General features: G+C 40.1%; 1 protein-coding gene across 3 annotated transcripts in view; it reads left to right on the forward strand.

Moving 5' to 3' along the window:
• The first annotated feature begins 208 nt into the window (after positions 1-208).
• Positions 209-23,648, forward strand: part of CTSS (cathepsin S) — a 36,178-nt gene continuing 12,738 nt past the window's right edge. For 2 of the 3 annotated variants that reach the window (XM_077948280.1, XM_015151744.3), the window contains exons 1-7: positions 209-303; positions 1,480-1,606; positions 8,041-8,163; positions 13,728-13,877; positions 16,872-17,099; positions 18,716-18,881; positions 21,013-21,115. In XM_077948280.1, the coding sequence (XP_077804406.1) occupies positions 1,481-1,606; positions 8,041-8,163; positions 13,728-13,877; positions 16,872-17,099; positions 18,716-18,881; positions 21,013-21,115 (896 nt within the window). In that variant the 5' untranslated portion in view covers positions 209-303; position 1,480. The remainder of the gene's footprint in view (positions 304-1,479; positions 1,607-8,040; positions 8,164-13,727; positions 13,878-16,871; positions 17,100-18,715; positions 18,882-21,012; positions 21,116-23,648) is intronic. The other variant, XM_077948291.1, reaches the window with a different exon arrangement.

Genomic DNA, 23,648 nt, shown 5'->3' on the forward strand with positions numbered 1-23,648 from the left:
CCTCCCAAAGTGCTGGGATTATAGGCATGAGCCACTGGGCTCAGACAAGGGCTCTTCTTGATGGCTTACTGTATCCACTTTGTCCCCAAGACCATAGGGAGACGACTAGAGGTGCCTGTACTAGCTAGATTTTAAACGAAACTGAAATGAAAGTTCACTTCCTCATTATGGATACCTCATGTGACAAGTTCCAATTTCTTTTAAAGTCAGTTGAACTGAAATCTCCCTGCTGCTTTGAAATCTTAGAAGAGAGCCCATCAATTCAAGGATTCTTACTGTAGGAGCACCTGCTGGTTCTATCACGTATGTACTGTTTGTTCTTTTTCTCCCATTTGGTCTTCAAACACTCTGTGTTTGTAACTTGTTCTGCCTGCTAGGTTTTCAATCTTTGGTTTCAGGAAGTAAACTAAAAAGTCATGTCGTTCAATTTGCTTCTTCTCTATTTTTAAAAAGTTAATGTCTGCTTGAGCATCTAAGCATCTAAGTTGAGGCTGAAACGTGGCTTTCTTTGGAATATAATTAAAAGGTTTACATGTTTAAAATTCCAGATGTTTTCAATTGAAAAGAAACGGAAAAGAAAGTAGAATCCAGTTTGAGGGAGCTAGTCGCTAAATTTCTGTTGAAGTCTCTTGAATTAAATACAGAAGTGGCATTTTAAAGAGTAGTTAATTGCTTCATTTGAAACAGATGTCTGATCATTGGAAAAAAAAGATAAAAAGGAAAATAACCTACCTAAAGATGTGAATGAGAGTTGTCTTTTAACTATCTGTAAAGACTGTGGATATTTAAATAAGTCAGTTAAGAAGAGCTCATGTATTCAAAAATTCAGGAGATAAACTGATTTTTCAGAGGTTTGCCTCTCTTAAGGATGATTTTTTTTTTTTTGAGAGAGAGAGAGAGAGAAAGAGATTTCCTTTGATTAGATTTGTTGGCAAATCCTGGAAAGTCCCTGTTTTCTAACCCCCTAGATGTGTTTGGTTTACCAGATACTGGGAAATTCCTGAAAATCACTTTTTAAAGTGCTACTAAGCATTGGAAGTAGTATTTCAGACATAAATCTGCAGCTATTTCCTGTGACTATATATCCCAGGAATTTTCCTGTATAATTCTCTTTATAATACTCTGTCCCTATTGAACAATGAGGTCACTTGGACACGGGAAGGGGAACATCACACACTGGGGCCTATTGTAGGGAGGGGGGAGTGGGGAAGGATGGCATTGGGAGTTATACCTGATGTAAATGACGAGTTGATGGGTGCTGATGAGTTGATAGGTGCAGCACACCAACATGACACAAGTATACATATGTAACAAACCTGCACGTTGTGCACATGTACCCTAGAACTTAAAGTATAATAATAATAAAAAAAAGTCTGTCCCTTTGATAGACTTTGCATTGTTATTTTCTCTTATGAAAAAATATGGTCACAATATATGCAGCTAATAGCAACACTTCCTATGTTACCTTTCCTTACACAGAATGAAACAGCTGGTTTGTGTGCTCTTGGTGTGCTCCTCTGCAGTGGCGCAGTTGCATAAAGATCCTACCCTGGATCATCACTGGCATCTCTGGAAGAAAACCTATGGCAAACAATACAAGGAAAAGGTAGACTGGATTGCCACTCGAGCGATATGCTTTTAAAGGAGTACTGTTTTCTACCTCTCAAAATTGCGTTCTTACAGGCAGTGTTTTCAGTAAATATTTAGGCTGGGCGTGGTGGCTTGCGCCTGTAATCCCAGCCCTTTGGGAGGCCAAGGTGAGCGGATCACCTGAGGTCAAGAGTTCGAGACCAGCCTAGCCAACGTGGCAAAACCCCGTCTCTACTAAAAATACAAAAATTAGCTGGATGTGGTGGTAGGCGCCTGTAATCCCAGCTACTCAAGAGGCTGAGGCAAGAGAATCGCTTGACCTGGGGAGGCGGAGGTTGCAGTGAGCCAAGATTGCGCCATTGCACTCCAGCCTGGGCGACAGACTGAGACTCCATCTCAAAAATAAATAAATAAATATTATGTACTTGTTTCTTGCCAGATACTATTCTTGGTACCATACAGCAGGAGTCAAAACAAAATTCCTATTATGGAGCTTTTATTATAGTGAGAGAGACAGGAAATAAGAAAATAAACAAGCAGACATGTAGTATGCTAGATGGTGATAAGTGTTGTAGTTAAAAGTAACGGAAGGCATGGAGAGGAGGAAGGGCGCTGGGTGGCGGTAGTGGTGGTAAGAAGTCTATCTATATGACAGGAGGGTTAGGAAAGGCCTCACGGATAGGGGTGCCATTTGAGCAGAGAATTGATGGAAGCCAGGGAGCAAGCAAAATACTTGCTTGCTATCAGGCCAAGGGCAAATGAGCACAAGCTCCTGAAGAAGAGCCACATTTGGGATGGCTGAGGAGCGAAAAGGCCTTATTATACCCACATAGTGCGGCCAGATATTGTTTCTTGACTATCACTTCCCATTTTGTACTTCTGTTTTTATTTCAAAGCACGCTTGCTGATGTTAAGACCTTAACCCTACTGCTTTAAATAACTAAGTCCTGTAACTATGTAATATTTCTGTTTGTAAGCTAGCATCATATATTTCTTTATTTGACATATTATTTTGTATAAAAATGACACTCTTAGTAGGTCATATACTCTAAGTTTTATTTTTATTTATTTATAATTAAATAATAATTGTGTATATTTATGGAGTACAATGTGATGTTATGATACAAATATACATTGCAGAATGATTAAATTAGGCTAATTAACATATTCAGCACCTCACATACTTATCCTTTCTTTGTGATGAGAACATTTAAAATCCACCCTTTCAGTAATTTCGACATATAAAATACATTATTACTATTATCGGTAGCCACCATGCTATGCAATAGATTGCGAGAACGTATTCTTCTTGTCTAAATGAAACTCTGTACTCTTTGCCTAACATCTCCCCTTTCCCTGTCTACCCTCCTCCCAGCCTCTGCTAACCACCATTCTACTCTCTATTTTTATGAGTTCAACTGTTTTAGAGTCCACATGTAAATGAGATTATGCAGTATTTGTCTTTCTGTGCCTGGCTTATTTCACTCAGCATAACGTTCTCTAGACCCATCCATGTTGTTGAAAATGACAGAATTTCCTTTTTTTTTTTTTTTTTTTAAGGCTAATTGGTATTCCATTATACATGGAATACAATAAGTACCACACTTTTTTATCCATTCATCTTTTAATGGACACTTTATAAGGTTGATTCCATATCGTGACTATTGTGAATAATGCTACAATGAACCTGGAAGTGCAGCTACCTTGTTGACATACTGATTGTGCTTCCTTGGGACATATACCCAGAAGTGAGATTGCTGGATGATATGGTAATTATGTTTTTAGTTTTTTGAGGAATCTCCATACTGTTTTCCAAAATGACTGTACTAATTTACATTCCCACTAACAGTGTATGAGGGTTCCCTTTTCCCCACATCCTCACCAACACGTATCTTTCATTGTTTTGATAATAGCCATTCTAACAGATGTGAGGTGATATCTCATTGTGGTTTTACTTTACATTTCCCTGATAATTGGTGATGTTGAGCATTTTTTCATATATCTGTTGGCCATTTGTATGTGTCTTGTTTTGAGAAATGTCTATTCAAGTCTTCTGCCCATTTTTAAACAGGGTTATTTTATTGATGGTTACTTTGAGTTCCTTCTATATTTGGGATATTAGCCCCTTATGAAATGTATGATTTGTAAATATTTTCTCCCAATCTATGAGTTATCCTTTCACTCTGTTAATTGTTTCCTTTATTTTACAAAAGGTTTTTAGTTTGATGGAGTCCTGTTTGTCTATTTTTGCTATTGTTGCCTGTTCTTTAGGGGTCATATTCAAAAAACCATTGCCTGGACCAATGTTGTGGAGTTTTCCCCTATATTTTCTTATAGTAATTGTGTAGTTTCAGGCCTTATGTTTATGCTTTAATTCATTTTGAGTTGATTACTGTATATGGGGTGACATAAGGGTTCAGTTTCATTTTTCTGCATTTGGATAGCCAGCTTTCCCAATGCTATTTATTAAACAGACTATCCTTTCCCCATTGTGTGTTCTTAGCACCTTTGCTGAAAGTCGATTGACCATAAAATTGCAGGTTATTTCTGGGCTCTATATCCTATTCCATTGGTAAATGTGTCTGTTTCTATGCCAGTACTATGCTGTTTAAATTACTATAGTTTTGTAATATATTTTGAAACCAGGCATTTTGTAATGCCTTCAGCTTTGTTCCTCTTGCTAAAGATTGCTTTGACTATTCAAGGACTTTTTTAGTTCCACATTAATTTGAGGATTGTTTTTTCTATTTCTGTTAAGAATAACATTAGAATTTTGATAGAAATTGCACTGAATTTCTAGTTTGCTTTGGGTAGTATGAACATTTTAGCAATATTAATTCTTCCAATCCTTGAGCATGGAATATCTTCCCATTTATTTATTTTATCTTAAATTTCTTTCTTTCTTTCTTTTTCTTTTCTTTTTTTTTTTTTTTTTTTTGAGACAGAATTTTGCTCTTGTTGCCCGGGCTGGAGTGCAATGACATGATCTCGACTCTCCGCAACCTCCGCCTCCCAGGTTCAAGCAATTCTCCTGCCTCAGCCTCCCGAGTAGCTGGGATTACAGGCATGCACCACCACGCCCAGCTAATTTTGTGTTTTTAGTAGAGTCAGGGTTTTTCCAAGTCGTTCAGGCTGGTCTCAAACTCCCGACGTTAGGTGATCCTGACCTCAGCCTCCCAAAGTGCTCGGATTACAGGCGTGAGCCACTGCGCCTGGCCTATTTTGTCTTCAGTTTCTTCCATCAATGTTTTATAGTTTTCAGCATATAACATTTCAACTCCTTGGTTAAATTTACTCCTAAGTATGTTTTAAATGCTATTGTAAATAGAATTGTTTTCTTAATTTCTTTTTCAAATAGTTGTTAGTGTATAAAAACACTACTGACTTTTGTATGTTGACTTTGTGTCCTACAACTTTACTGAATTCACATATCAGTTCTAATAGTTTTTTGATGGAGTCTTTCCTTTCTCTCTCTCTTTTTCTTTTTCTTTTTTTTTTTTTTGAGACGGATTCTTGCTCTGTCGCCCAGGCTGGAGTGCAGTGGTGCAGTCTCGGCTCACTGCAAGCTCCGCCTCCTGGGTTCAAGCGATTCTCCTGCCTCAGCCTCCTGAGTAGCTGGGATTACTGGCACATGCCACCACACCCAGATACTTTTTGTGTTTTTAGTAGAGACAGGGTTTCACCATGTTGGTCATGCTGGTCTCGAACTCCTGACCTCATGATCCACTCACCTTGGCCTCCCAAAGTGCTGGGATTACAGGCATGAACCACCGTTGCCCAAACCTTTTTTTTTTTTTTTGAGATGAGATCTTGCTTTGTCACCCAGGTTGGAGTAAAGTGGTATGATCATAGCTTACTGCAGCCTCAAACTCCCAGCTCAAGTGATTCTCTTGCCTCAGCCTTCCAAGTAACTGGGACTATAAGCACATGGCACCACACCTGGTTAATTTCTATTTTTGGTTTTTGTAGAGATGGGGTCTTGCCATGTTGTCCAGGCTGGTGTTAAACTCCTGGATTCATACAATCCTCCCATCTCAACCTCCCAAAGTATAGGCATGAGCCACCACACCTGGCCAAGACTTTCTATATGATCATGTCATCAACAAACAAAGGCAATTTTACTTCTTCCTTCTCTTATTTGGAGGCCTTGTATTTATTTTTCTTGCCTAATTGCTCTGGCTAGGATTTTCAGCACTATATTGACTAGAAATGGTGAAAGTGGGTACCCTTGTCTTTTTCTGATCTTAGCAGAATTGCCTTTAAATTTTCACCCAGTTGAGTATGGTGTTAGCTGTAGTCTTGCCATATATGGCCTATTTGTGTTGAGGAACATTCCTTCTACATGTAATTTGTTGAGAATGTTTGTCATGAAAGGATGTTGAATTCTGTCAAATGCTTTTCCTGCATCTATTGAAATGATCATATGGTTTCCTTGGTGCTGATGAATTTCACCCTCACCCACACCCTTTATGAAGAGGTTCCTCATTTCAAGGTTGACTGGAGTTAGATGTGCAATTAGCACCATTATCTGGTTAAATGAATGCTATCCCTCTGTTTAATAATTCCAATCCCTCAGGAGGAATGAACCTGACTTTTGATTAGTATCCTACCTTTATAATTGATCTCAAAGTGCACTTCTTTTTATTTTTTTTTCCTTTCTTGTACTTAGATTTGTTTGTCTTTATACCATTGCTTCTCATCTTGCAGTTTGGAAGTAAGCCCATCATGCATGCCCATTATGTCAATTATTGGGGTAACAGTAAAACCTTGCTCCAAGGGAGAGAAACCTGCATCCAGACTTGCTACCCAGCAAGTCTGGCTTCAGCTATTCTAGGAGGCACCATCCACCTTGCCTTCTACATCATTGTATTCTATGTGAATGAATCTCCTGAAGGACAAGAAAATTGACAGTCAGCTTGTAAATTCACTGTGAATAAAATTAAAATAATAGAACCAAAAATAACTTTTCAAAAGACTATATATAAAGGAATAATATGTACACTAATAGACAAGAAAAAAATTAGAAATCTTAGAAATAAAAAATATTGTCACTGCAATAAAAATCAAAAGGATTTCCAGACTGTAAAGAGTTGGATAGTATCTGAAAGATACTACTGAGGGATTCACCCTGAATGCAGCACCTAGAAATAAAAAGAAAAATATAAGAAAACGCAAGTAAGAAGATGAAAGAGAGTTTGAGGCTCCAAAATACTTTGGATAGGAGTTTCTGAAAAAGAGAATTAGATGGAATGGTGGAGAAGCAATATATGTGGAGACACTGATTGAGAATATTCCAGATATGAGACAAGGTCCTGAGTCATCCAATCAAAAGTACACAGCTGAAGGTAAATAAAGAAACCTACACCCAGACACATGTAATGAACTTGTAAAACATGAAAAAGAAAGAGGAAAATCATGGCTGGGTGCATGGTTCACACCTGTAATCCCAGCACTTTGGGAGTCCAAGGGGGGGACGATCCTTTAAGGCCAGGAGTTTGAGACCAGCCTGTCTCTACAATAAAATAAAACAAAATAAAATAAAATAAAATAAAAATAAGCTGGTTGTGGTGGTGCATGCTTACAGTCCTAGCTACCTGGGCAGCTGAGATGGGAGGATAGTTTGAGCCCAAGAATTTGAAGCTGCAGTGAGCTGTGATCATACCACTGCACTCCAGCCTGGGCAACAGAGCAAGACCCTGTCTTTAAAAAAAAAAACAAAAAAAAACAAAAAAAAAAACTGGCTGCAGTGGTACACACCAGTGATCCCAGTTATGCAGGAGGCTGAGGTGTGAAGATTGCTGGATCCCAGGAGGTCAAGGCTATAGTGAGCGGTAATCACGCCACTTCGCTGCACTCCATCCAGCCTGAGTGACAGAGCAAGACTATCAAAAATAATAATAATAATAATAATAGTAAATTTTAAAAAGAGAAGGAAATTCATGTTTATCATAAAATAATATTAATCACCATCAAAGCAGTTAAGAGCAAGAATTAAGATTAATATGTGAAGTTAGCAGTTATATTGGATATATTTATGCATTTGCATGCTCTCAGATCCACATTTGGTAGAATGCTTCAAAAATGCTATTTTCGGGTGGTGCAGTGGTTCACACCTGTAATCCCAGTACTTTGGGAGGCCGAGGCAGGCAGATCCCCTGAGGTCAGGAGTTTGAGACCAGCCTGGCCAACATGACGAAACCCCGTCTCTACTAAAAATACAAAAATTAGCTGGTGTGGTGGCATATGCCTGTAATCCCAGATACTCGGGAGGCTGAGGCAGAGAACCACTTGAACCTAGGAATCGGAGGTTTAAGTGAGCTGAGATCATGCCACTGGACTCCAGTTTGGGTGACAGAGTGAAACTCCATCTAAAAAAAAAGCCATTTTCATTATCAAACACTTACTTGTCCAGGATGCAGTATGACTATGTTCTTCTTCATTATGTTTTAGAATGAAGAAGCAGTACGACGTCTCATCTGGGAAAAGAATCTAAAGTTTGTGATGCTTCATAACCTGGAGCATTCAATGGGAATGCACTCATATGATCTGGGCATGAACCACCTGGGAGACATGGTAGGTACATTACAAGGAATCCCACTTTCGTGTCTGGGTAAACATCATTTCCTTTCTGTCTCCCCAAAAGCAATTTGAAGGTAAACAACAATAACAAAGGAACGTATAGTACAAAGTTGGAAAACAGTAGAATTTAAGGACATAAGAACTTGTGCAGAAATTCCTTACTTAGTTCTACTTTGACTGCTTTCTTTCTTTAACAAATCACTTCTTTAAAGGAAATTTTAAACTCACAGACTACCATTGTTTTTTTAAAATAAATTCTAGAAAGTATTACCTAAAGACTATCGACAGGCTTTTATAGAAAGTTGCCATACTTATTTAAGTCTAGATTGACAATTTAGTATGATCCATCTGCTTTCTTAATGGGAGCATGTGGGTATTTAATCTCACAAATAATCTTCTATTGGTTTTCAGATTCTGTTCTGTCCTACAAAACTGTACCGCTGTTGCCAAAGTGAAGAAGGGAACGCCCTAGGTAGACTAAACTCCTTCTTAAATGCAGGAATCTCATTTGTAATTCTTTCTCACATGGGAAACCAGTTTAGTCCACTTTTTAGACAGCGCTTTTATAAAATTCTGCCTTGCTTTGAAACAAAAATCTGCCTCCCTGTAACTTCTAGTTTTTACCATTCTCTTTTCCTCCTTCCCCATGAGGGTGCCTAACTGGGATGCTAGTGCGAAGTGTGAAACTAAACAAATCCAGATAATTCACCCCACCAGATCCTAATGGAACCTCTCTTGGTCACAACTATTACTGGTTTTTCTCAGTTTTTTTATTCCATGTCAGTTTTAAAATATATTCACAGTTACAGTTATTAGGATATTAGAAAGAAGGATAGGCTGGGCGCAGTGACTCACGCCTGTAATCCTAGCACTTTGGGAGGCCGAGGTGGGCAGATCACGAGGTCAGGAGTTCAAGACCACCCTGACCAACATGGAGAAACCCTGTCTCTACTAAAAATACAAAATTAACTGGGTGCGGTGGCTCATGACTGTAATCCCAGCACTTTGTGAGGCTAAGATGGGCAGATGACCTGAGGTCGGGAGTTTGAGACCAGTCTAACCAACATAGAGAAACCCCATCTCTACTAAAAATACAAAATTAGCTGGATGTGGTGGCACATGCCTGTAATCTCAGCTACTTGGGAGGCTGAGGCAGGAGAATCACTTGAACCTGGGAGGCAGAGGTTGCAGTGAGCCGAGGTCACGCCATTGCACTCCAGCCTGGGCAACAAGAGTGAAACTCCGTCTCAAAAAAAAAAAAAAAAAAAAAAAAGGAAGAAAAGAAAGGATATAAGTGAAAGAGATATATATATAGTCATGTGTCATATACATTTTGGCCACTGATGGACCACATATACCTCAGTGGTCCTTCAAGATTATAATGGAGCGGAAAAGTTCCTCTTGCCTAGCTAGTGATGTTGTAGCCACCATAGCAATGTAGCACAATACACTACTCACTTGTCTGTGGTGATGCTGCTGTAAACAGACCTACTGCTCTGCCAGTGGTGTAAAAGTATAGCACATAAAATTTTGCACAGTACAAAATGTTTCATAATAATAAATGACTATGTTACTGGTTTATGTATTTACTATACTATACTTTTAATTGTTATTTTAAAGTGTACTCCTACTTATACTTTTAAAAAGTTAACTGTTAAACAGCCTCAGGCAGGTCCTTCAGGAGGTATCCAGTAGAAAACATTGTTATCAGAGATGACAGCTCCATAAGTGTTATTGCCCCTGAAGACCTTCCAGTGGGACAACAGGTGGAGACGGAATGCAGTGATACTGATGATCCTGACCTTGTATAGGCCTAGGCTAATATGTGTGTGTGTGTGTGTGTTTGTATATTAGTTTTTAACAAAAAAGTGTAAAAACTTTAAAAAAAAATTTTATTATACTTTAAGTTCTAGGGTACATGTGCACAACGTGCAGGTTTGTTACATATGTATACATGTGCCATGTTGGTGTGCTGCACCCATTAACTCGTCATTTACATTAGGTATATCTCCTAATGCTATCCCTCCCCGCTCCCCCCTCCCCACAATAGGACCCAGTGTGTGATGTTCCCCTTCCTGTGTCCAAGTGATCTCATTGTTCAATTCCCACCTATGAGTGAAAACATGCGGTATTTGGCTTTCTGTTCTTGTGATAGTTTGCTGAGATTGATGGTTTCCAGCTGCATCCATGTCCCTACAAAGGACACGAACTCATCCTTTTTTATGGCTGCATAGTATTCCATGGTGTATATATGCCATGTTTTCTTAATCCAGTCTGTCACTGATGGACATTTGGGTTGATTCCAAGTCTTTGCTATTGTGAATAGTGCCGCAATAAACATACGTGTGCATGTGTCTTTATAGCAGCATGACTTATAATCCTTTGGGTATATCCCCAGTAACGGGATGGCTGGGTCAAATGGTATTTCTAGTTCTAGATCCTTGAGGAATCGCTACACTGTTTTCCACAATGGTTGAACTAGTTTACAGTCCCACCAACAGTGTAAAAGTGTTCCTATTTCTCCACATCCTCTCTAGCACCTGTTGTTTCCTGATTTTTTAATGATTGCCATTCTAACTGGTGTGAGATGGTATCTCATTGTGGTTTTGATTTGCATTTCTCTGATGCTGAGTGATGATGAGCATTTTTTCATGTGTCTGTTGGCTGTATGAATGTCTTCTTTTGAGAAGTGTCTGTTCATATCCTTTGCCCACTTTTTGATGGGGTTGTTTGTTTTTTTCTTGTAAATTTGATTGAGTTCTTTATAGGCTCTGGATATTAGCCCTTCGTCAGTTGAGTAGTTTGCAAAAATTTTCTCCCATTCTGTAGGTTGCCTGTTCACTCTGATGGTAGTTTCTTTTGCTGTGCAGAATCTCTTTAGTTTAATTAGATCCTATTTGTCAATTTTGGCTTTTGTTGCCATTGCTTTTGGTGTTTTAGACATGAAGTCCTTGCCCATGCCTATGTCCTGAATGGTATTACCTAGGTTTTCTTCTAGGGTTTTTATGGTATTAGGTCTAACATTTAAGTCTCTAATCCATCTTGAATTAATTTTCATATAAGGAGTAAGGAAAGGATCCAGTTTCAGCTTTCTACTTATGGCTAGCCAATTTTTCCAGCACCATTTATTAAATAGGGAATCCTTTCCCCATTTCTTGTTTTTGTCAGGTTTGTCAAAGATCAGATGACTGTAGATGTGTGGTATTATTTCTGAGGGCTCTTTCTGTTCCATTGGTCTATATCTCTGTTTTGGCACCAGTACCATGCTGTTTTGGTTACTGTAGCCTTGTAGTATAGTTTGAAGTCAGGTAGCGTGATGCCTCCAGCTTTGTTCTTTTGGCTTAGGATTGTCTTGGCAATGCGGGGTGTTTTTTGGTTCCCTATGAACTTTAAAGCAGTTTTTTCCAATTCTGTGAAGAAAGTCATTGGTAGCTTAATGGGGATGGCATTGAATCTATAAATTACCTTGGGCAGTATGGCCATTTTCACAATATTGATTTTTCCTATCCATGAGCATGGTATGTTCTTCCATTTGTTTGTGTCCTCTTTTATTTCACTGAGCAGTGGTTTGTAGTTCTTCTTGAAGAGGTCCTTTACATCCCTTGTAAGTTGGATTCCTAGGTATTTTATTCTCTTTGAAGCAACTGTGAATGGGAGTTCATTCATGATTTGGTTCTCTGTTTGTCTGTTACTGGTGTATAAGAATGCTTGTGATTTTTGCACATTGATTTTGTATCCTGAGACTTTGCTGAAGTTGCTTATCAGCTTAAGATTTTGGGCTGAGACAATGGGGTTTTCTAAATATACAATCATGTCATCTGCAAACAGGGACAATTTGACTTCCTCTTTTCCTAACTGAATACCCTTTATTTCTTTCTCTTGCCTGATTGCCCTAGCCAGAACTTCCAACACTACGTTGAATAGGAGTGGTGAGAGAGGGCATCCCTGTCTTGTGCCAGTTTTCAAAGGGAATGCTTCCAGTTTTTGCCCATTCAGTATGATATTGGCTGTGGGTTTGTCATAAATAGCTCTTATTATTTTGAGATACGTTCCATCAATACCGAATTTATTGAGAGTTTTTAGCATGAAGGGCTGTTGAATTTTGTCAAAGGCCTTTTCTGCATCTATTGAGATAATCATGTGGTTTTTGTCTTTGGTTCTGTTTATATGCTGGATTACATTTATTGATTTGCGTATGTTGAATCAGCCTTGCATCCCAGGGATGAAGCCCACTTGATCATGGTGGATAAGCTTTTTGATGTGCTGCTGGATTCGGCTTGCCAGTATTTTATTGAGGATTTTTGCATTGATGTTCATCAGGGATATTTGTCTAAAATTCTCTTTTTTTGTTGTATCTCTGCCAGGCTTTGGTATCAGGATGATATTGGCCTTGTAAAATGAGTTAGGGAGGATTCCCTCTTTCTCTATTGATTGGAATAGTTTCAGAAGGAATGGTACCAGCTCCTCCTTGTACCTCTGGTAGAATTTGGCTGTGAATCCGTCTGGTCCTGGACTTTTTTTGGTTGGTAGGCTATTAATTATTGCCTCAATTTCAGAGCCTGCTATTGGTCTATTCAGGGATTCAACTTACTTTAAAAGTAAAAACTTTTAAAAAATTAAAAATAGAAAAAGCTTATAGAAGAAGGCGATAAAGAAGAAAATATTTTCATACAGCTATACAATGTGTTTGTATTTTAAGGTGTTACTATAAAAGACAAACATTTAAAAAATTAAAAGTTTTTTAAGTAAAAAAGTTGCATTAAACTAAGGTTAATTTATTACTGAAGAAAGAAAAAATGTTTAACAAATTTAGTGTAGCCTAAGTGCACTGTGTTTATAAAGTCTACAGTAATATCCTGGGCCTTCACATTCACTCTCCACTCACTCACTGACTCACCCAGAGCAACTCCAGGCCTTTCATAGTAAATGAGCTATACAGAAGTACCATTTTTACTTTTTTTTTTTTTTTTGAGATGGAGTCTCACCCGTTGCCCAGGCTGGAGTGCAGTGGCACGATCTTGGCTCACTGTGACCTCTGCCTCCCAGGCTCAAGTGATTCTCCTGCCTCAGCCTCCTGAATAGCTGGGATTACAGGCATGCATCACCATGCCCAGCTAATTTTTATATTTTTGGTATAGATGGGGTTTTACCACGTTGGCCAGGCTGGTCTCGATCTCCTGACCTCAGGTGATCTGCCCGGCTCGGCCTCCCAAAGTGCTGGGATAGCAGGTGTGAGCCACTGTGCCCAGCCCCCATTTTTACTTTTTATACTGTATTTTCACTATACCTTTTCTATGTTTAGATATATTTAGATACACAAGTACTTCGTATTGTTCTACAATTGCCTACAACCTTCAGTACAGTACCATGCTGTGCAGGTTTGTAGTCTAGGAGCAACGGGCCCTTCCATACAGCCTAGGTGTGTAGGAGCCGATATGCTCTAGGTTTGTGTGAGTAGACACTATGGTGTTTGCACAATGACAAAATCACCTAACAACGCATTTCTCAGAACATATTCCAGTCATTAAACGATGCCTGACTGTATATTTGCTTTGTAGACCAGTGAAGAAGTGATGTCTTTGATGAGTTCCCTGAGAGTTCCCAGCCAGTGGCAGAGAAATATCACATATAAGTCAAACGCTAATCAGATATTGCCGGATTCTGTGGACTGGAGAGAGAAAGGGTGTGTTACTGAAGTGAAATATCAAGTGAGTATTACAATCCCAAGCCTCTGAACCCTAGGTAGAGCTCTTTAAATGCTTAGTCTAGCTACAGAATTTGATAGTGAATCTTACAGTCCCACGTGTTACTTTCTCATTATTTTCGTTATTCTTGTCTTCCCAACTAAATTATAAGTTCCTTAAGGGCAAGGATCACATATTATATTTTATTTATACAGTTGGCCCTCCATATCCACAGGTTCCATATCTGCAGATTCCACCAACCGTGGATCAAAAATATCCAGAAAAAGGTGAAGATAAAAAAATAGGCCAGGTGCTCACGCCCATAATACCATTACTTTGGAAGGCTGAGGTGGGCGGATCACCTGAGGCCAGGAGTTCGAGACCAGCCTGGCCAACATGATGAAACCTCGTCTCCACTAAAAATACAAAAATTAACTGGGCCCGGTGGCACATGCCTGTAATCCCAGTTACTCAGGAGGGTGAGGCAGGAGAATCACTTGAACCTGGGAGGCAGAGGTTGCAGTGAGCTGAGATCGCACCACTGCACTCCAGCCTGAGCTACAAAGTGAGACTTCATCTCAAAAAAAAAAAAAAGTTAGTAAAGTATGTGGGAAGACCAGGCATAGTGGCTTATGCCTGCAATCCCGCACTTTTCCAGGTCAAGGGAGGAAGATCACTTGAGGTCAGGAGTTCGAGACCAGCTTGGCCAACATGGTGAAGTCCTGTCTCTACTGAAAATACAAAAATTAGCCTAGCATGGTAGCAGGCTCCTGTAATCCCAGCTACTCAGGAGGGTGAGGCAGGAGAATCACTTGAACCTGGGAGGCAGAGGTTGCATTAAGCTGAGATCTTGCCACTGCACTCCAGCCTGGGCCATAGAGTGAGATCCTGTCTTTAAAAAAAAAAAAAAAAGCACATATAGGAGGATGTGTAGATTATATGCAAATACTCAGTCATTTATATAAGGAACTTGAAAATTCTTGACTTTTGGTATGCTCAGGGGTCCTGGAACCAATCCCTTGTGGATACTGAGGGACAACTGGATTCTCCACAGTGTTTTTGTTGTTGTTGTTGTTGTTTGTTTTTTTGTTTTTGAGACAGAGTCTCCCTCTGTTTTGCCCAGGCTGGACTGCAGTGCTGCAATCTAGGCTCACTGCAACCTCTGCCTCTTGGGCTCAAGTGATCCTCCCACCTCAGCCTATATAGTGACTACAGGCACACACCACCACACTCCGCTTTTTTTTTTCCCTTTGTATTTTTAGTAGAGATGGGTTTTGCCATGTAGCCCAAGCTGGTCTCAAGCTTCTGAGCTCAAGTGATCCTCCCACTTCCACCTCCCAAAGTGCTGGGATTATAGTCATGAGCCCTCGCGGTCAGCCTCCACAGTGCTTTTCTAAGTGATCATAGAACCACCTACTTAGACAAACACTGAACTAAGCAAATAGGTGTTTAACACAGACTTTCATTGCTCATGCTACGCATTGACTGCACTGGACTCTCCAATAAGCCAATTGCTTGAGAAGCAGTGTTGCGTGAGAGAGCCCTGGTGATCAGGAAGTTTCTCCATATCACTTGTGAATTTCAAAGTTGAAGGAGAAGAAAGAACTAGAGCTACAGTGATCTATAAATTGTGCCACTCAAGTTCATTCATGGTTAGTCTTGCATCGTTAGAATATGAAATATGTGCCTTGTAAAATTATTGTTCCTATGCTGTTGTATTTTCCTTTAGTTTGCTTATTTTTAAAAATTGCAAAAATCCTAAATTAGTTAGAGGTATCACCATAGAGGTCAGGGTAAGTGAGAGGAATCAAAGCATTCTGAGCAGCTACCCCAGCTTGTGATCAATGAAGAAAGTAAAAATGTATTAGGAAGTAAATGGTGGCCAGGCACAGTGGCTCATGTCTGTGATTCCAGTGCTTTGGAAGGCAGAGGCAGGAGGATCGCTTGAGTCCAGGAGTTAGAAACCAGCCTAGGCAATATAGTGAGGACCTGTCTCTACAAAAAATAAAAATAAAAATTAGCCAGGCATGGTGTGCTCCTGTAGTCCCAGCTACTTGAGGGGCTGAGATGGGAGGACTGCTTGAGCCTGGGAGGTTGAGGCTACAGTGAGCCATGATCGCACCACTGCACTTCAGTCTGAGTGACAGAGGGAAACCCTGTCTCAAACCAAAAAAAAGAGGTAAATGGTACTACTAATCTCTTATTCTTTTCCACGTACATATTTTTCTTTCAACTAGTTTTGGATTTCTTACCCGAGGTTCTCTAAAATAACAGCTTTAGAAGACCCAATAAACCACATATTTAGATGCTAACTCTGAGTAAGTTAATGAACTCCTTTCTCTGGGTGCTTGCATTTTAGTGAACAATTTTGCTTCAATCAAAAGCAATGTCAATTTCCTTCCTTTGGGTGGAGAGCAAAGTAGGAGGAGGGGAGGAGAGAGAAAGAGAACAATTATGATGGGGATCTGGACACTCTGCCCCTTTTAAAACTAAATCAGCTTTGCCTTTTTTTGTTTGTTTATGCCTCCTTGTAAAATATTTTTTGATCAAAAAATGTCTGAACATGACAAAGGTTTGCAAAATGCCAACCTAGGATTAAATTTCTTATGTTTCAGGCATCATTTGACAGGAGAAAGGGTATTTTAGGTCAAGGAAATCATCCTAGCTTCTCTTAAAATCTCATTACTGTAGGCAACTATCTCCCTTACTTACGGATGAAAATAGGTGCAATTTGGTACATGCTTAGTGAGTATTGTTTCTTAGTATATTTGAATATGGTCATTATGCTCTGAGCTTGGTCAACTGCAAATCTCTATCAAGGTTGGACCTTGCCTAGATAACCATGAAGTATTTAGTCTTCATTCCCATTGTTAAAGACAGAAGGAAACTGTAGTGGCAGAGCTCTTCCTGGGAACTCGGGACAGAGCTGATGTAGTTGAGCGTTGTCCAGTTTGGGTTATGGAAGTCATTCCGAATGATTTTCTGTGATTTGCGTTTGTGACCTTGTATCTGTTTTAGGGTTCTTGTGGTGCTTGCTGGGCTTTCAGTGCTGTGGGGGCCCTGGAAGCACAGCTGAAGCTGAAAACAGGAAAGCTGGTGTCTCTCAGTGCCCAGAACCTGGTGGATTGCTCAACTGAAAAATATGGAAACAAAGGCTGCAATGGTGGCTTCATGACAAGGGCTTTCCAGTACATCATTGATAACAACGGCATCGACTCAGACGCTTCCTATCCCTACAAAGCCACGGTGTGTCACAAGCAAACTTTTTGTGCTGCCCCATGATCTCATGTTATCCACTGACTGACTGCACTGGGCTTGCCACCACGCCAATTGCTTGAGAAGCAGTATTGTGTATGAGAGAGAACCCTGTACAGGAATTCTTAAATTCTCAAGAGTTCTCTTTCTGATGAAGTACTCTTCTTAATATATCAGTAGTACAAATAAGCAAGTAGCACTCATGCTTAAAAACCGATTTTAATGACTGGGTGTAGTGGCTCACGCTTGTAGTCTCAGCACTTTGGGAGGCCAAGGTGGGTGGATCACCTGAGGTCAGGAGTTTGAGACCAACCTGGCCAACATGGTAAAACACTGTCTCTACCAAAAATAGAAAAATTAGCCAGGCATGGTGGCGCATGCCTGCGGTCCCAGCTTCTTGGGAGGCTGAGGCAGGAGAATCACTTGAACTCAGGAGGCGGAGGTGCAGTGAGCCGAGATCACATCACTGTACTCCAGCCTTGGCAACGGAGCAAGACTCTGTCTCAAAATTAAACAAAACAGATTTTAAGCAAACTATCCTTAAAATTACTTCACCGTAAACTTTTTCTTCTGCAGCCTCCCATGCTCAACCTTATTCTCAGATCATTAACCACATCATTCTTCCACCCACTGAGAAGCTAAATAATACTCTCCTCTTCCTCGCAAATTCATTATACATTTTGATATAACGATAGCCTAAGGATTGTGTCCATGTTACAGAAGATTTTAAAAATATAAAAATATCACTCAAAAACCTTCTACCTTAACCACTATTATTTTGGTTTATTTCTTTCAAGTTATTTTCCTGTTAAGCACTTAAAAAACATAGTTGGCCCGGTGTGGTGGCTCACATCTGTAATCTCAGCACTTTGGGAGGTCGACGTGGGAGGATTGCTTGAGCTCAAGAGTTTGAGACCAGCCTGTGCAACATAGTGAGACCTCACCTCTACTAAAAATCAAAAAAATAGCCAGGCATGGTGGTGCACACCTGAGTAGCAGTTCCAGCTACGTAGGAAGCTGAGATGGGAGAATCACTTGGCCCAGGAGATGGAGTCTGCAGTGAGCCATGATTGTGCCACTGCACTCCAGCCTGGACAATGGAGGGAGAGCCTGTCTCAAAAAATAAATAATATAAATAAATACAAAACATAGTTGTATATACAACAAACATGAATTTGTAACTTTCCTTTTCCCACTTGAAATACACTTGTGTTTCCCATATTATATGGTCTTTATATACCATCATTTTAACTGCAGATCATCTTGCAGGCATCAAAAAGATTTTAAAGCTCTCACCTACAGTTTTTTATCTCTATGTAATATTTCCCTACAGTCCACCTCAGAGTCGAGGGGACATTGCCCTGGCAAGTTTTGCCTGTATGAGGATGTTCATAATTTGAAAGAATAGAATAGTTCTGTATTTCCTCCATTATTGCTGAAACCCGAGACTGTTAGGATTTGGAAGATTTGCAAAGGAAGGAACATTAGACACATGAAAAAGTTAAAGAAAGGAAAGAAGACATATTTAAAATCTAGGCTTAGGATACTGGTGATTTATAAAGGAGTTGAAGTATACTTCTTTATCTGCTTTATACTTCTTTTTGCAGGATCAGAAGTGTCAATATGACTCAAAATATCGTGCTGCCACATGTTCAAAGTATACTGAACTTCCTTATGGCAGAGAAGATGTCCTGAAAGAAGTTGTGGCCAATAAAGGCCCAGTGTCTGTTGGTGTGGATGCGAGTCATCCTTCTTTCTTCCTCTACAGAAGTGGTAAAAAGATAAATAAATAAAAAATAATTAGAATTTAAAGAAAGAAACAAAGGATATTGGCTGAGCACGGTGGTTCATGCCTGTAATTCCAGCTTTGGAGGCTGAGGTGGGAGGATTGCTTGAGCCTGGGAGTTTGACACCATCCTGAGCAACATCGCAAGACCCCTATCTCTACAAAAAATAAAAATAAAAATAAAAATTAGCCAGGTATGGTGGCACTCACTTGTAGTCTCAGCTACTTGGGAGGGTGAGGCGGAAGGATTCCTTGAACCCAGGAATCTGAGGTTACAGTGAGCTGTGATCATACCACCGCATTCCAACCTGGGCAACAGAGTGAAAACCTGTCTCTAAAAAACAAGGAAGAAAGAAAGAAAGAAGAAAGAAAGAGGGGAAGGGCCGGGCAGGGCAGGGCAGGGCAGGGCAAGGCGGGGCGGGGTGGGGTGAGGCGACTTTAAACCTCATGAACCAACATCTGCTGCCTTCAAACTTTTCTTCTGCAGCTTCCTCGCCTCTCTCAACCTTCTTACAATAGAAGAGAGTTAAGGTCTTGTTCTGGATTAGGTTTTGGCGTAAGGGCATGCTTGGCTGGCTTACTCTTTTATCTAGACCAATCAGATTTTCTCTGTATCAGCAATAAGGCTGTTTCACTTTCTTGTCATTTGTGTGTTCAGCAGAGTAGCATTTTTAATTTCCTTCAAGCACTTTTCCTTTACATTCACAGCATGGCTGACTGTTCGGTACAAGAGGCCTAGGCTAGGTTCTGGCCTGTCTTGGCTTTCAACATGCCTTTCCCACTAAGCTTAATCACGTCTAGCTTTTGACTTAAAGTGAGAGATATGCAACTTTTCTTTTTACTTGAACACTTAGGAGCTATTATAGGGTTATTATGTGGCATAATTTCAATATCATTGTGTCTCAGGGGATAGGGAGGCCTGAAGAGAGAGACAGCGGTATGGCCAGTCCATGGATCAGTCAGAACACACACAACATTTGTGGGTTAAGGCTGCTATCTTATATAGGTGTGGTTTGTAGCTCACCCCCAAAATTATAAAGTAACATCAAAGATCATTGATCACAGATGAGCATAACAGATATAATAATGATGAGAAAGTTTGAAATATTGTGAGAATTACCAAAATGTGGTACAAGGACACAATGTGAGCACATGCTTTTGGGAAAATGGTACCAATAGACTTGCTGAATGTAGAGTTGCTACAAACCTTCAATTTGTAAAAAATGCAATATCTAGCGGGGTGCAGTGGCTCATGCCTATAATCCCAGTGCTTTGGGAGGCCAAGGCAGGAGGATGACTGGAGCCTAGGAGATTGAGGTTACAGTTAGCTATGATCATACCACTGTATTACAGCCTAGACAACAGAGCAAAACTCTGTTCCTTAAAAAAAAAAAAAAAAAAAGGTAATATCTGCAAAGCACAATAAAGCAAAGCACAATAAAATGAGATATGTCTGTATACACAGAGAATTACAATAACTGATTGTGTGCAAGTTTAAAAATACTTAGAAAAAAAACAAAAAAGAAAAGAAAAAAACTTAGAAAAAGGTGGTGTGCTTATCAAACAAGGTTTCTGGGGGAACCATGACTGGGGTGATGCTAAGCTTGGCAAGAACACTGACAAATACAGCATTGGTGGCAAATAATTATGAGCCCTAGTTTATGCATGAGAGTATACGTCCTTAACTTTTTTTTCTTTTTTCTTTTTTTTGAGATGGAGTCTCACTCTGTTGCCAGACTGGAGTGAGGTGGCACAATCTCAGCTCACTGTAACCTCCACCTCCCGGGTTCAAGCAATTCTCCTGCCTCAGCCTCCTCAGTAGCTGGGACTACAGGAGCGCGCCACCACGCCCGGCTAATTTTTGTATTTTTAGTAGAGACGGGGGTTTCACCATGTTGGCCAGGATGGTCTTGATCTCTTGACCTCATGATCCGCCTGCCTCGGCCTCCCAAACTGCTGGGATTACAGGCTTGAGCCACCACGCCCGGCCATGTCCTTAACTTTTTAAATTAATCTTGCTATGTAGTCAAAGCAGGCTAATAAAAAGTAATACAGTTTTTAAATGCCCTTTATTATCCTATAGTATTCACTCTTTTTTCCTACCCAATTGATTCTCAGGTGTCTACTATGAACCATCCTGTACTCAGAATGTGAATCATGGTGTACTTGTGGTTGGCTATGGTGTTCTTAACGGGAAAGAATACTGGCTTGTGAAAAACAGGTAATATATTTACACTTTATATTTAATTGGAATCAGGAATTTGAGGGAGTTTCAGCAAATACTCTCTTATGATTTTGATGATGATGATTATGATCATGATATTGACAATGATGAACTTTATAGCTTCTTACAAAGTGACATTCTAAATTTCTCAGTGCCCCCATCTCTTCACTTACTATTCCTTCTTCATCAGTTTGTTTCCATGGTTTGTCTTCTGTACTACTTCTCTGATCATTCCTTCTCAGCCTCTCTTACAAACCTATTCCTCTGTTTAGCCCAAAAATGTTGGTATTTCCCAAGGCCCTATCCTCTGCCCATTCCTCCTCTTATTTTATTTTTTCTTGGGTGCCATAATTCCACTCTTAGGACTCTAGCTATAACCTTTATATGCCAATAGCTTTTGAATCTCTAGCTCTAGTTCCGAATTCTTCCCAGAACTTTAGACTTATCTGGACACACCCACTTGCACATATCTTAGTCTCTCCAAACTCAATACATCCAAATAATTCAGTACTCTCTCCCCCATGCTGTTCCTCCTTCAGAATTTCCCACATCAGTAAAGAGCCACACAACACAGTCACCCAGTAAGATATGATGGATTCATCTGAGACCTCCCCAAGTCTGACCAAGCAACCAATTAGTCAAAGCAATTTTACTTCATCTATGTCCTTGATTCTGTCCCTTCTCTGTTTCTTCTATTACGGCTCTAGTTCAGGCATCTCTGGTGTGGACTATTGCTGTCCCCTTCTAACTGGTCTCCTTTACTCTCTCTTTTCTTCCCCTTTACCCTCAAATCCATCTTTCATACTGCTGCCAAACTTATTTGTCTAAAATATGAACGAGTCTGGGCTTATAACTCTTCTACTGAGTTTCATGCAGTGTAAAATTAATGTTCCCTGACAGAAGACAAGTCCTGTAGGCCGTGCTCCCTGCCTTGCCAGCCTCACCTCCTGGCATTCGTTGCCTCCTATTTTCACTCTGGTTATATTGCGCTATCCACAGTTGTAGTTCCCATACATTCCACTTTATCTGTAATACCTTCCTTTCTATCTCGGTTTGTGTTCCCTCTGCCTAGAATATCCTGTCTTCTCTTTTGGTTTACTTCTCCTTTTCTTCAGAAGCAGCTCAGGCACAATCTATTCCAGAAAGTCTTTCCTGAATCCTTGGGATGAGCAAAATGTCTTTTTTCTATGCTGCCAAAATGTCCTATACATACTGGATCACAGCATTTTAGGCATTATATTTAAATTGCATTTTTACCTGTCTGTCACTCCAATGTTCTGTACGTGCCTTTGGGGAGAGATTATGTCTTGTCTTTGTATCCGCAGCACAGACTAAGTGGGTGGCACCGAAAGGCCCCTCAATATATGTGTTGAACTGACATCTATATCACTCATAAACAAAAGGAACATAACTTCTAGAGGGAAAAAAGGGAGGATATATGAAGAGTTGAGACTTTGGGGCACACCTGGAGTTTCTCTTTGTGTTAGTTTGCTATGGCTGCCATGACAAAGTGCCACGAACTGAGCAGCTTAAATAACAGAAATTTGTATCTCCCAGTTCTGGAGGCTGGAAGTCTAAGATCAAGGTGTTACTAGCTTCTCACGCTGTGAGGAAGAAATATTCATGGACACAGGAAAAAAAAAATTACTGTATGATCTTACTTATATGTGGGATCTGAAAAAGTCAAACTTACAGAAACAGACAGTAGAATGATGGCTGCCAGGGACTGGAGGCTGGGTAAATGAGGAGATGTTGATCAAAGAGTGTAAACTTTCAGGTATAAGATGAACAGGTTCTGGGAATCAAAGGTACAGCCCGGGTGGAGATGGATGCATTATTTCATTTGATTATGGCAATCATTGCACAATGTGCACATACATCAAGTTATCACACTGTACACCTTGAGTTTATACAATCTGTGTCAATTAAATATGTTCTTTTAATTAAAAAAAAAATGTTTGATGCCTCTCCCCTAGCTTCTGAAAGTTTGCTGGTGATCTTGGACTTTCCTCGGCCTTTAGAACCATCCCCCTGACCTCTGCCTTCATTTTCACATGACATTCTGCCTATATGCATTTCTGTATCTATTCATAATTTTACTTTCTTCCCCTTCTTGAGACAGGGTCTCACTCTGTCACCCAGGCTGGAGTGCAGTGGGGTGATCAATGTTCACTGCAGCCTCAAACTCCTGGGCTCAAGCAATCCTCCCACATCATCCACCAAAGTACCTGGCACTACAGGCATGCATCACCGCACCAGGCAAATTTTAATTTCTATTTGTAGAGACAGGATCTCTCTCTGTTTCCCAGACTGGTCTCAAACTCCTGGGTTCAAGTGATCTTCCTGCTTTGGTCTCCCAGAGCACTGGGATTATAGGTGTGAGCCACCGTGCCTAGCCAATTTTCCCTTTTCATGAGCATCATTCATGTTGGATTAGGACCCACCCTAATGACCTCATCTTAATTTAATTAATTATGTCTACATCAACCCCATCTCTCAATAAGTTCACATTCTGAGGTACTGGAGGTTA

This window comes from Macaca mulatta, chromosome 1, assembly GCF_049350105.2.
Source record: "Macaca mulatta isolate MMU2019108-1 chromosome 1, T2T-MMU8v2.0, whole genome shotgun sequence".
Lineage (NCBI taxonomy): Eukaryota > Metazoa > Chordata > Mammalia > Primates > Cercopithecidae > Macaca > Macaca mulatta.